Source organism: Ursus arctos, unplaced genomic scaffold (assembly GCF_023065955.2).
Source record: "Ursus arctos isolate Adak ecotype North America unplaced genomic scaffold, UrsArc2.0 scaffold_15, whole genome shotgun sequence".
Taxonomy (NCBI): domain Eukaryota; kingdom Metazoa; phylum Chordata; class Mammalia; order Carnivora; family Ursidae; genus Ursus; species Ursus arctos.
Genome location: NW_026622819.1, coordinates 61,490,543 through 61,504,274, shown reverse-complemented (window position 1 = coordinate 61,504,274; position 13,732 = coordinate 61,490,543). Strand labels below are relative to the sequence as shown.

At 47.8% G+C, this 13,732-nt stretch overlaps 1 protein-coding gene across 7 annotated transcripts in view; it reads right to left on the bottom strand.

Annotated features, from left to right (window-relative positions):
• Window positions 1-12,326, bottom strand: part of SFXN1 (sideroflexin 1) — a 36,743-nt gene extending 24,417 nt beyond the window's left edge. Inside the window, exons 1-2 of one of the 7 annotated variants that reach the window (XM_057312340.1) lie at window positions 12,156-12,326; window positions 949-1,123 (exon numbers count right to left, since the gene is read on the bottom strand). In XM_057312340.1, coding sequence (XP_057168323.1) covers window positions 949-1,112 — 164 coding nt within the window. In that variant the 5' untranslated portion in view covers window positions 1,113-1,123; window positions 12,156-12,326. Of the gene's footprint in view, window positions 1-948; window positions 1,124-3,658; window positions 4,178-4,793; window positions 5,251-12,155 lie in introns of those variants that run through there. The other 6 variants (XM_048224365.2, XM_048224364.2, XM_048224366.2 and 3 more) reach the window with 6 other exon arrangements.
• Window positions 12,327-13,732: the final 1,406 nt, after the last annotated feature.

The following is a 13,732-nucleotide window of genomic DNA, read 5'->3' as shown; positions in this document are numbered from 1 at the left end:
GGCTCTTCTCTCTTGATGCGCTGGCACATGCTAACATCTGGCCAGCCTCAGTGTTTGGCGATTAACTTTACAGACTGCCCTTGGTTCCTTCCCTAACCACCCACGAGACCGTCAAATCCCCGCCTGTGTGCGCTGCTCCCAGCATGCTTGGAGCGTCCACTGCTCCAAGTCTCACCTTCTGGCTGACTCCCCCCTAGAGCAGGAGTCTGTAAACTCCTGTCTGTGGCCTGTCTGCCTCACTAGCTAAGAGTGCCTTTTAATTTTTTAAAAGGATTGTTTTAAAAAAAATAAAAAGTAAAAAAAAACCCCAAAAAACAAAAACAAAAAACTAAGCAAACTCTGGGGCAGAAACCCTCTGTGGCCCACAAAGCCTGAAATATTTCTTATGTGCTCTTTTACGGAGATGGTTGTGACCACCGCCTCCTTAGAGCAGCTCCTCCCCGACGGCATGACTGGCTCTTCGAACTGATGAACTACAGCCCAAACCTACAAACTGCCGCCAGCATCCTTCCACCTGAGCTCCTGCCTGCGAGGTTCATTCCTTGACACTTTATTTCAGAAGCAACCAACCTACTCTAATTCTCGACAATTTGCTTTCTGCACGATGCTGTCTGCACCCGGAGACAGAAGATGCACGGGGGCTACAGATACAGGGATGTGCTGGAGAGGAGGCAGAGCGCTGGGAAAGGGGACCTCACAGATCGGTACCTAGGAGTCGGAGGGACAGCTCTTATTTTCAGGTCACTGTGAACACCGGATATCTGCATTAAGGCTCAGCCTCAGGGGGTAAAGCACGTCTGTCTTCCTACTTCCTCTTTTTTTTGGTAAAGAGGATTCCATTGCAAAAAAGAGAAAAGTTGTAAAATGACTAAGTGAAGGTGTCAAGGCAGTGGGCTAACATGATGACCTATTACAGTATTAATCAAAAAGCATGATCATTAATGTTACCTGTAATCATGCACTACTTTTCTTGCATTCTCTAGTTGTTCGTTGGTTAACAGGATATTCCTGGGATCTGTTACAGTGAAGAAATGACTAGCTCGTCCAACAAAAGTGCTTTGATCCCATCGAGGTTCCTTGATGTTAATGTTCGGTGGAAGTTCTCCAGACATCGTCCTGGACTCTAGAGGGTCAAAAAGACAAGTCGAGTTAAGATTTACGATGTTGCTACACATTTTGGAAACTCTATAGTCACATTAATTTCCAGGTAAAGATTTATGTACATTCCTCTTTAGAAAAATAACTTTGCTATAAATGGCAGAAAGACCATCTAAATCCAAAGCTTACTTTATCCATAAATCCCAACTGATCTTAACCAAATTTCAATAATTTCCCACATATTTCTCCTTACAGATACACAGTATTTCATCATTCCTTAACTTTCGGAAGCCTAGAAATACTCTAGAAAAAGTAGAAATAGAAAAAGTTAAAAATAACGTCAGCAGTAACAGGGTCTGAAGTTTGAAACCCCTTTTCTGGGTGCAACAGCCAACACCATACGACTACACCACTCCGCTCTACTAAATTTGTTATTTCTAGCGGTAGAAGTGACTAATTATGCACAAAAGGGCTACGTGCTAAAAATTCTACAACTAGAAAAAGACTCAGATTCAGTCAGCCTTGTTCAGCGTATACACCACCCAGTCAAAAATGCAGAGTAATGTTCCTCGATCTAACAGGGACACGGTGGGAAAAACACATTCGGACAAGCCCATGAATACAAGTAACACTGTGGCGTATCGTTTCCCTCCCATGATACCTATTTTATGGCTAAGAACCATTACTATTTTCCCAAAAGTAACTAATTTCTTTCTCTGAGTGATATACACTTATTTTTAGAACTGCACTGTCTTACTGTAATGCATACTTACGATAGTGTTCTGAATAATATAAGCTTACTGTAGAAAATACAGAATAAAGAAACAAAATTTCTGATAAGTTAGCCACACTGAGATAACCATCATGTTTTGGTAATTCCTTGCAGACATTTTTTATACATATCATATGAATAAAAAACTAAGGTTGATGTCATACTCTGTATTTTCATTTTGTTTTTTAATTTTTTTTGCGCTTACTTCATGAGCATTCTACATGGCACTAAATATTCATTTTGCGTTTATAACACCTCTAGTGTTTAAATTATTTTCAGTTTTTCACCATGATAAAGAACGTATCCTTGTCTACGATCTTTTCCCTCAAAGCTGTATGAAGTATAAATGCCTGCACCTGGCATCTTAAGGTACCTAAGAACTTGAGAAGCGCTAAAAAATAACTTAGTGAAAAATGACCTGGAAAAGAAAGCTGCTCTTCGAACTGGTATTAGAAATGTAGGGGAGGGCAACAGGAATAACAAAGCAGTCGTTTGAAGCCTCCTTAGCTATTTGACCCTTCGGTCTGCTAATGTCACAGACAGATCTAGTCTAAGGAGAGCACCAGCTTTGAGGGAAGAGATTGCGTAGGCCTAGCATGAGGCCAGGCACGGGACAGTGGCGCTCCGGCCCCGGCCCTCCAGCAGTCTGGGCACCAGGCCGTACGTGCCGCTGGAGCCGTTTCCTTCCCGGCGTTTCTCTGCGCTGCCTCTGCCGCCCCTCAGGCCTGAGCAATCACCGTGTTCCCCAGTGGATAGCTGACATGGACTGTTCTCATATAACTGAGTACCAAGTCATCTTTCTTCCCTTCAATAGAACCCTCACCATCACTACTTGTCCTTTACCCCTAACATGCATCCTCCCCAAAAATAACACGTTGCTTTCATAGAATTCTAGTTCTTAATAACAAACCATCTCCAACTCGTGAAATAGAAAGCAGCATTTAGGTCAAGTTGCCACAAACATGATCTGGGTTTAAAACGTGGTCACTTTATAAAATCAAAACGTCCTAATTGCGTGAGAGCTGGACAGGATCTCTAAAAAAGACCCACCATGTTTAACCGCTCCATACAGATGAGGAAACAGGCCCGGGGTCGGGGGGCAGATACCCCGCCCAGGTTGTGTGACTGGTGCTGGTGGCAGAAGAAAAGCCGCAGGACCAGAGCAGGACTGCACTCCTGGGCACCGGTCTGCCAGCCCCCTCTCTCTACTTTACCACTCCCTGTTAGCTAGGCTCCCCTCAAAGTACGCCAACTAGCGCCTGCGCAGAACTGTTCTCTGAGGCCCTCCTCCTTGCTCCAAATGCAAACGTTTCTACTGATGCTGTGAAGTTCTGCCCTACAAGGACCCTGTGGGACTCTGGACCACGTGAGCAAGAAGGCTGTGGAGGCCTGGCAAAGTCTCTAACAGGCAAAGACAAAGGAGAGAGATGGGGAAAGGCATCTCAACATGTTTGGTCTGGGGACTGGGCTAGATGCCTGCCTAAGAGTGCCAGCCCCACTCTGAGCCGTGGCGGAACGTTCTACCTCAGCTCTCACGACGCTGTGCTCTGGGAATACTACACACATTTTACGGAAGAGGAAGGTGCGAACCGGAAGTGTTGCTCCCAGCTGACCCTTATCTACCTGGCCAAAGAGGAAGGAGGCGGGTCTTCACACTCCCGGCCAAGCCCACCCAAGCCGACACTGAGAGCATACAGTGATGGGCCTTAAATGGGACTCGTGCTAGGCAGAATAATGCCCCTTCCCAAGATGTGCACATCCTATCCCCGCACACTGCAAGTATGTTACCTTCTGTGGCAAAGGGACTTTGCTGGTGTGATTAAGGATCTCGAGACTGGGAAACCACTCTGGCTTATTCAGGGGGGCCTGATGTAATCACAAGAGCCCCTGCAAGAGAAAGAGGGAGGCAGGAGAGGCAGAGTCCAAGGGACAGAAGTGAGACACGCAGAGACTGGGGTGATGTGGGGCGGTGAGCCAAGGAGGGCCTGCAGCTTCTGGAAGCTGGAAAAGGCAAAGAGCCTCCAAAAGTCACACAGACTCATTTTAGACTTCCAACCTCCAAAACTGTAAGATAACGTGCTATTTTACAACTGCTAACTTTGTGGTTATTTGTCACAGCAGCGATAGGAAACTAAAACAGCACTATTTCCCCTAATTGGAAAGGATTTCAAGTAACACTATAACCTGGCATAAGAAATACCAACTAGCCTCGATAAGCTGTCTCTGCCCCTACGAATTTCAAAAACACAAAGCCTAATCAGGAATGCCATATTAACATTCTTACAAAGACAGCTGACCTCAAGCCAGGTAAAATTTTAATTATTAACTGTGACTCCCATGTTTCAATTAGACAAGCCTTTTCATGCATGAACCTTCAAGCACACTTCACTTTCTCTACTCTAAATAAATCAACCAGTTTCTATAATCAGGAGTCCTACTTTCATTTTTTTTTTTTCTTTTTAAAAATCTGTGTCCTATTCCACATTAAACAGCGGGGCCTCCCGTCCACCCCCAGCCCCAGGCCCTCTGATTGCAGACCAAGCAGCAGCTCTTTGCGCACTGAGTCAGGGTGCTGGGGGAGGGGGCCCTGAGGCGCTGCTGGGGACCTCTCTTCCCATCAGCATCACAGGCATGCTGCATTTTGTACCTGGAGCTGGTGAAGAGAGGAGGCTGCGGCTCACCTGGGCCTCTGACCCTGCAGCTACCTCCAAGGCGAATGTGCCCACATTGCCTTTGCCACCACGTTGGGGGGGTTCCCTGGGGCACGCCCCCTTTCCATCAGCTGGCTGGGCCGTGGCCCTGACTACTTGGTCAAACCACCGTGTCCTGGGCGTCCACTGGCTGGTGGGCAGCACTGGTCCCTGCATACTGGGGACAGCTGTTCGGGTCAGAGGGTTGGGGGTACCAAAGCCAACTTGGGCACCTTTGTGGGGAGGAAGCCAAGTCCCCAGGGACGGGAGAGGAAGGAACCGGTTTGGTTTGCTTGCAGTCTGGTTCAGCCATAAAGTGCACAGCCATCTGGAGGTTTGCGGTTCCTGGGCTCGCTCTTCACCCCGCCCAGGGTGAACCTGGTCAAAGATCAGACACCTTTATAGAGAGCTGTTCCCAAACACGGCTGAGCACAAGGTTCTGGCAGTTTTATGACAGGTACTCATCACCTAGGAATTTCTGCAGAGAACACTGGATAAAGCCATTATGTTGTACAACTTTATGATGATACTGGGGACGGCAGGAATGATCGAGAAGCCAAAATGGTTCAAAAGAAAGCTTCAGAGAGGGGCACCTAGGTGGCTCACTCATTTAAGCATCCGACTCTTGATTTTGGCTGTCATGATCTCAGGGTTGTGAAATCGAGCCCCATGTTGGGCTCCGTGCTAGGCATGGAATCTGTTTAAGATTCTCTCTCTCCCTTCCCCTCTGCCGCTGCCCTCACTCTTGCTCGCTTCCTCTCTCTCTCAAAAAAAAAAAAAAAAAAGTTTCAGTGAACAACATATATATCTTTGGATTATAGAAGTAGCATGGATAAGGAAAAATGCCATACCTTCAAGGGACAGATGGCACAGGATGCCAAAGAACGTGGTCAAGACTGTGTGAGTTGACCGGCTTTATCACACCGGAAGCAAGTGAAGGCTGCCGCGTCGAGAATCAGAAGCCATCTGTGGGGAGGCTACTCCCCGTGCGTGTCTACCCGAGGCTTGGACAGTTACGCGCAACGGCTGAAACATCTTCGGAAATTCGGAGAGGCCATGAAGAGAGAGGCAGGAGGGGTGGCCCATCACAGCCGCAGGGGAACTAAGCGACGAGCTTCCCCCGCAGCAACTTCCCAGCCACTGACCAGCGGGTTTGATAACTGCAGATAACTGGTCAACAGCAAAATGCTACGGTTTACACCACGTCATCCTGGCACATTTCTGATGTTCGATGGATTCAGCTTTCATGATCTGAACTGAAGGAATAGGGGGTGCTGAGGAGGGACAGAGGCTGTAAGGGTCCAGAACAGAGACATGACAGGGAAATGGCTGGTGAAGGGGACCTCCTTGTATGCTTAAATAGCTGTAAGGAGCTTCCTGAAGTTTCACCAACTGAGGTGTTAATTATGACTTAATCTTTTCCATGAGGAATTTCAAAGAAAAATTTGTATTTTAGAGGTATTAAAATATCTTTTTGTAGGAGAAAAAAAATAGTGAGCTTTTAAAAAGTTTTCTGTGGTTGACGGACATCATTTTGCTATCAGAAGAAAGCCAAGGCTTTATCACGTAAAGACAAACTCACTTGCGATGAATTCGGGATGTGACTACCTGGGACCGTTAATTATTAGAGAGTTAGACTGCATTTAAATGAGTCACTTCTAAAGAGATTATTTTACATATTATATTGATTCATTACTTGACCCCAGAAAGGGGACAGAAATAATTGCTTCGGAGGAAAATAACTTAAAATTCAACCTCTTAGCTAAGGTTTTAGATAAATATAGTCTCAGAGAGCCTTGTCAAAATAAATTTCTCAGTCTTTTTATTCATTCATTCACAAACAAAATTACTTTATGCATTCACTACCGACTGAAGGCCTCTCTTGTACCCAACACTGGCTTGATCCTGGGTTGGAAAGACCCAACACACAGTGAACAGTAAGTTGAAAAACAAACATATTTTAATGAATGCAGCCCAAATTTCCCCCAAAAAACTCGTAGACATGCTTCACACATAGAGCTTACTGCGTATGGACATGACTCAGACGTGCTCATGAAGTCTTGTACTGAGTTATCAGATCACTAATCTTGCTGAATGACTCTGGTTTCCAAATCTATACACTTTTCAAAATAACCATGATTTCAATGGAGTAAGCCTGCTCTGAAATCCATAATAACCAAGTCACAGAGTTTATAAGCTTTTTTTTTTTAAGATTTATTTTTAGGGGCACCCGGGTGGCTCAGCTGGTCGGCTCTGGTCATGGTCCCGGGGTCCTGGTTTCGAGCCCCGAGTCAGGCTCCCTGCTCAGCAGGGAGTCTGCTCCTCCCTCTCCGTTTGCCTGCTGCTCCTCCTGCTCCTTCTCTCTCCAAAAATAAATCTTTTTAAAAAAAAGATTTTATTTATTTATTTGAGAAAGAGAGACATAGCAGGCACGTGGGGGGAGTGGCAAAGGGAGAGATACTCCTAAGCAGACTCCATGCTGAGTGCAGAGCCAAACTCGGGGCTCGACCTCACGACCCTGAGATCATGACCTGAACTGAAACCATGAGTTGGACGCTCAACCAACGGCACCACCCATGTACTCCGAGTTTATAAACTTTTAAAGCCCAAATGAGTGCCGTGACAAAGACCTTCTCCTCATAACACAGTAATACATTACCGATTATAGGCCTACTGCAATGCTCATGAACGCCATCTTTCCCCAAATCATCATTTAAACTACACCACAATCTTTATGAACAATTCTGGGAGGGCATTTCTGCCTTCCTTGTAGGTTAGATGTCACACAGTCAGCGCACAGCTACGCAAGGGTGAAGACCACCCCCTCGATCCTCGGCCCAGGACCACCTCCCACCACATATAAGCCTCAGGGCTGCTGAAGTCTGCACCGATGAGACTATGGTGATCAGTTTCGCTTCCAAATAAGTTCACGGAACGAGCTCGAGAGCTGAGCCCGAATTCCTGGCTCCAAGCTGTACCTTTCCAACTGTCCTGTGACTGGGGATCCCTGGATGGATGGAAGGAGGGAAGTGGTGAGTACTGGGTCAGGCGACTGTGTCTGTGGAGACAGCAGATCTGAGCTCACATCCCAGATCCACCAATGGCTCTGTGGCCTCGTATACGGTAGCCCACTGCTCCAAGCTCCTGGAGCTTTATCCACAAAATGAGGTTATTTATCCACGATAACCCTAACCTAAGAACCATGTGTTCTTAGAGCTCTCCTTGGATTGTCATCCCATCCAAGCCTCACAGCAGTTCAGGTTCCAGGGTGGTAGCGAACTTGCTCGAGTAAGCACGGGGGCTAGAATGTGAACCTAACTTGTCTGGCTCCAGAACCCGGCTCGCTGGGGAAGCAGTTGTGACCAGGAAAGTATCTCCCTGGAGATTCGGATTCAGGCGAGCTGCGGTGGGGCCTAGCAATTAGATGTTTCAGAAGCACACCAGGGGTACCCTATGTAGGTAAGTCTGGAAAAACATAAAAATAACAAATAAATAAATAAAGACCCACTCCCCTGCCAGTTGAGGGAAGATGCTGACCCTCTTGTAGGGCCAGGACACATTTAGATGACTCCCTGGCCGTTAATGCTGATTGCTGGGCCTGGTCTTTCTGGCAGGTTCCTGTTAAGGCTAGCTCCCTGCCCTGTGGCCTGGTCCTGTGAGCACCTGCCCGGACAACCTCTGGAATCAGAACTGGACTGGACCGAATGCACTGTGGATTGGAGTCCTGACTCCGTCACTCCTTTCTAGGCATGTCCCTGGGTGAGTCATTTCACATCTCTGAGCGTCAATATTTTAACTACAAGATGGAGGAAAGAGTTGGCTCACAGAGTGGGTAGGATTAGTAAGCTGAGGTGTACGAGACAGCTTTTAAACCTTTATTAATTGTAAAATGCTAAACAAAGGCAGGGCACATGTCTAACGAGCCAGTTCCCCATGAGTGGGAGCTCCTGGCCTCACTGGCTGAAGTCCTGCCCGTAAATGCAGTTGCTGCTGGTGGTGGTGGTGGTGATGGGGTCGGGGGAGCAATGGACTGGCGCTTGGCTGCCTGAAGAAGAGGATCAGAAATGTCGAACAAGGGGCGCCTGGGTGGCACAGCGGTTGAGCGTCTGCCTTCGGCTCAGGGCGTGATCCCGGCGTTATGGGATCGAGCCCCACATCAGGCTCCTCCACTATGAGCCTGCTTCTTCCTCTCCCACTCCCCCTGCTTGTGTTCCCTCTCTCGCTGGCTGTCTCTATCCTGTCGAACAAATAAATAAAATCTTAAAAAAAAAAAAAAAAAAAAGAAATGTCGAACAAAAATCACTTTTTTTCCAAGATAAACTTTGTTTTCCAACTTTTAGCTACATGTCAAGAAAATGCTTAAACTGGCAAAAAAAATTTTCTTCCAAAATTTTGCAAGTAACAAGTTAGCAGAGAATGTGCTTTTCATCAGGGACTTACTAACAAAGACCTTTAACCTTGGCTAAAAATTAACAATGGAAATTAAATTATTAAACTGGAAACTTGCTTGTGATTGAAACAACTTTGAGAGAGGCTTGAAATAGGTAAGAAAGCCTGGTCGCCCTGGTTTGCTTAGTTAGGGCCAGGCAGGTGCAACACGGCCTTCCAACATCACTATCTGGGGGACATGACTGAGTGCCCATTATGTGCCAGACACTAGGCTTTCCCGGCATTATTAATGCCAAATCCTCATTTCAGTCCTCCAAGAAAATGTTTCTTGTTTTGAAGAGCTGCTCAGAAAAATCAAGTATCACCCCAAGATGGCAGAGCCTGGAGGTGTTGCTTCTGTCTGACTTTCTGCCACGCTTCTGACCCTTGGGAGGCCAGGGGTGATGTGGCGGCCAAGGGCAATCACCCTAACTCGAGGAGCCTAAATAGCACATTTACTAATTCATTTGGCTTTGGGTTGGTTGTGCACACACACCCCATTCCTTTCTCATGGGTGTGGCCACACAGGAGATCAAATTATAGACCAGAAAGTTGAATCCTGGGCAAAGAACTAGACTCCTTCAAAGTGAATTTCCACCCATCAATGGCTTTCTGTTGCACACTCTCCTCTATTCCAGGGGGCTTTTCTAGAATCAAGACGGCATGGAGCATTACTGCCTTCTGCCTGTCTCCCTGCCGGCATCCTCCTCACCCCCTACCTCCCAGCCCACAATGCAGATCCTACTCTTGGATTAACTTGAAAACATCCCGGTGACAATGCAATCATCGGACGTATTCCAGTCCTCAAGATCAACTTTGGGCTTGGGTTTCTTAATCGATTTCTTACGATGGGTGAAGTTCTCATCCATTTTTTTAAAAAAAATTCTATTGGTTTTTACTCAAGATGGTGGCATCAGCCTATAAAAATGTTAAAATACCACCAAACTGTGGTATTTTGGATGTATTCAGTTGAGTATTTACTACTTTAAAGAGTCAAATCAGGTTACATATAATGTCTCTGAAAACATTTGACGAAGTAATAGTTAACTAAAAACTTCGTTAACTTTGAACTTCGTATAATTACGTATAGGTATGATACTTATTCTAACTTAACAATTTTTCACATTGTAAGTCAGCCCCCCCCTTTTTATGACGTATTGCTACTGATTTCTTACCTTTAACCTCACACAAAAGGTCTGTTCCATCCATGATTATACTCCAACTAAATACATCTGATCACTGCTTGTACAGTAGGGGGGATGTAGATGCCATATTTTATTCTAAGATACTGGAGAGCAAAAAGTTTGGATGACAGACAGGCTCTTAAGGTCACCGCTGCTCTGGCTGTCCTCTAAGCTTTCTCCCCAAGAAGTAAAGAAGGGGAAGGATGCTTCCTCCCAGTCGGCACCTCTCTATACCCATCCACATGAGATTTCATAAAACTCCTACAGAGTATTATGAGCATTCTAAATATCCGAATGACCCTGAACTATAGCCCGCCTCTGCTATACACGTTCCTCTCTGACGACTCCAACCACAGATATTGTCCCTTTCCTGAAGGCCCATGGGCTTAAAAATCTGCAAACTCCATCTAACACTGGAATTCATACTTAGAGCAATTATATGTAGGGTTAGGCTAGATAGGAATGGATAGATATTTCCTTCCCAACTGTCATTTTTGCAAGCTAGACACTGGCAGTCCTAAGGGGAGAAAGGACCTGCTGAGGTCCCAGAACTTCCTGGTAGAGCCTCCACCCATCCTCCCAAAGAGTTCCCCTCTCATCTTATATATCCTCTATGTCAAGTCTGAGTCCAGCACCATAAGAGCTGCAAACCCTCCTTATTTACTTGAATACCTATTATAATGCCTGGAAACGGGGAAGGACACTGGAAAAGGAAATCAAGAGGTGCCCAAGTCAAAATCTAGAGGGCAAGGCAGAAGAAGAGATTATAAGTTTGAGCAAAGTACAAACAAAATGCACTGGGGGTTCAGAAGGCAGTTGTCCACAAAGTAAAGTGCCTGAGCTCTGAAGTCACTGAGAAGTAGGCTTTTTCATTCAGGCACTCAGCAAATACTCATTGAGGGTCTACCTGGTACAGGCAATTGCTGGATGCAGGGAGGGATAGGTGAGCAAGACAAAAATAGGCCCTGGTCACAAGATGAGAAAAAAACGAGCAAGGAAACACAGCGAATTTCAACTGATGACAAATGCTATTTAAGAAAAATCACAGGGGTAGTCTAACAAAGAATGCGTGCGGAAGGGGGCAATTTTAGGCAACACAGTCAAGGAAAGGCATCTTTGAGCAAGTAACATTTAAGCTGAGCTTTGCCCTTGCTCTACAGACGGCCAACTGTGTGACCTTGTGCATGTTACTCAACCTCTCTGAGTACCAGCTTTCGCATCGGGATTATGAAAGCAAAACCAAGAACCTCACAGGGCTGGAAGAATGTACAAGTCAATGGACCTAAGTCACCCGCATACACACTTCAGTGGATGCCATGGCTGTCATTCTGGGAAGGTTAGAGACCTGTGACATATGGGAAAGATCAAGAGAGCACGGAGATGCAAGGTCGGTCCAGGACCACTCTCCCCCCATCTCCTTCCTACAAGACTGCGGGTTCCAGGGCAGGGGCCAGGTGGTCTCCTCTCTGACCACGGGGCCCCGCTCTGCGCCAGGAAGAGAAGCCTGGAGCTAGGAATGTGGGGGCACGGGGGTCGGTAACACCCGGTCACCAGGCAATCCCTCGCGCCCGTAGCGCGGTGGCCTATCCCCGCGGCAGCCATTTTGGGTGTCCTCACCGCGGGGAGTTTCGTCACGCGGCCGCCGGGCACAGCGTGGCAGGGCGCGTGCCGGCGTGGATGGGTGAGCCCCTTCCCATGCGGGGCGAGACGCACGCCACGACCGGGGCTCAGGGGGAACCTCAGGGGCAGTCAGGCGGCTGCAGGCGGGGAAGCTGCCAGACAGCCGGAGGGCAGGGGTCGCCAAGGTGCAGGGACCCCGGCCGGAATCCCCAGCACGGCGCGGGGGCTCCCGATCTCCCGCCCGGGCGGGGGGGGGGGCTACGCGCCGCCGGCCCGCGGGCGCGCGCCCCCGCCCTCGCCCCTCCGCCGGGCTCCCCGCGCGCTCGCCACCCAGTCCCGTCGGGCCCGCGGCCCGCGACTCACCGCTCCCCGCCGCCCGCGCCGCCCGCAGCACCCGCTCCGCGCCGCCCGCGCCGCCACCGGAAGCGCTTCTCCCGCCAGAGCCGCCCCGCGCGCCGCCGCCGCCCGGTGCGCGCCTTCGGAGCGCGTCCCCGAGCGGAGCTAGGCGGCCGCGTGGAGCCTCGGACCCGCCCCGGAGCCGCGGAGCTCTTCGCCCAGCCTCGCGCCGCGCCCCGCGCGCTCCCCCGTGCCCGCGCTTTCGCTGACGGCTCCTCCCCGCCCTCCGTCTCCGCGGTGCGCTCCCAAGTTTGTGCTCGCCGCCGGGCGGGGCTCTCTCCGCCCAGGCCGGTGCCGCTGCTTTCCATTTGGGTATCCCCGAGGGGACTACCCTTTACTGGATCGTTTGTTTATTGCCAGGGCCTTGCAAAGAGTCCGCAGCCACTCACTGACTCACTCATTTGTTCATTTAAACCCGTGTTTCCCAAAGTGCGGAGTTCGGCGCCGGTGGTGCCACGAGGCAATTTTCGGCGGTACAAGGGCCACGAACTGACTTGTGTCTTTAAAAGAGTGGCTCTGGCTACTGTGTGGAGAATAGGCAATAGGGGAGGTGATGTGGAGGCAGAGGCCAGGAGGGAGGCTACCCGGTTGGCTTGGACCGGGTTGATACAGGTGAAGCGGTGAGAATTAATCTCATATATGGTGAATTACATCATGTTCATGGAGAAGATTCCATTTTTAAAGTCATAATTTCTTCCTCAAATAACCTATAAATACAATGCAATTCCAAACAAAATTCTGACAAATCTAGTGTAGGAGAGTGTGGACGTACAACTTGATGACTATAAAGTGTATATGGAAAAATAAAGAACCAGAAATAGCCAACACAGATCTGAAGAAAAAAGAGTAAGGTGGAATGACTCATTTAACGAATACGGGCAGGTAGTGTGGCTGCCCAGGAATCGACAAATAGCTTGGTGCAGCCACATGCAGGTACCTGACAAGGACCCTACGTGCTCTGAGCTGGCATCCCAAGTGAGGGGGGTAGGATAAATATTCACTAAATAATACTGGGGCAATCGAATCTTTACCTTACGTCATATACGAAACTCCGCTCCAGATGGATTAAAGACCCGAATATGAGAAACAAAACTCCCAAGTTTTTAGCAGACCATGTAGGAGGGTATGTTTATGACCCTGGGATAAGGAGACATTCTTAAATAAACACAAAAAGTACCAAATATAAAGGAAAGACTGAAAAGTTAAGCCTCAGGAAAACTCAAAAATTGAATTTAATTTGATAGCTCACCAATGATAGCATAAGAGAAGTGAAAAGTTCACAGACTGGGAGGAAATATTTTCAATGCATGGATATAGCAAAGAACACCTACCCAGAAAATATTATGAAAAGCCATTTAAAAACTAGTAAGAAGAAATAACCCAATGGAAAGACATACAAAAATCATGAATATACAATTTACAGAGAAGGGAAAACAAATGGCCCCCATACATAAGTAAAGATACTCAAACTGGCCAGTGATGTGGGCACTCAGCATAGGGTTCACAAATAGTTTTTTGGTAGCATTCCTTATCCTCAGAGTTCC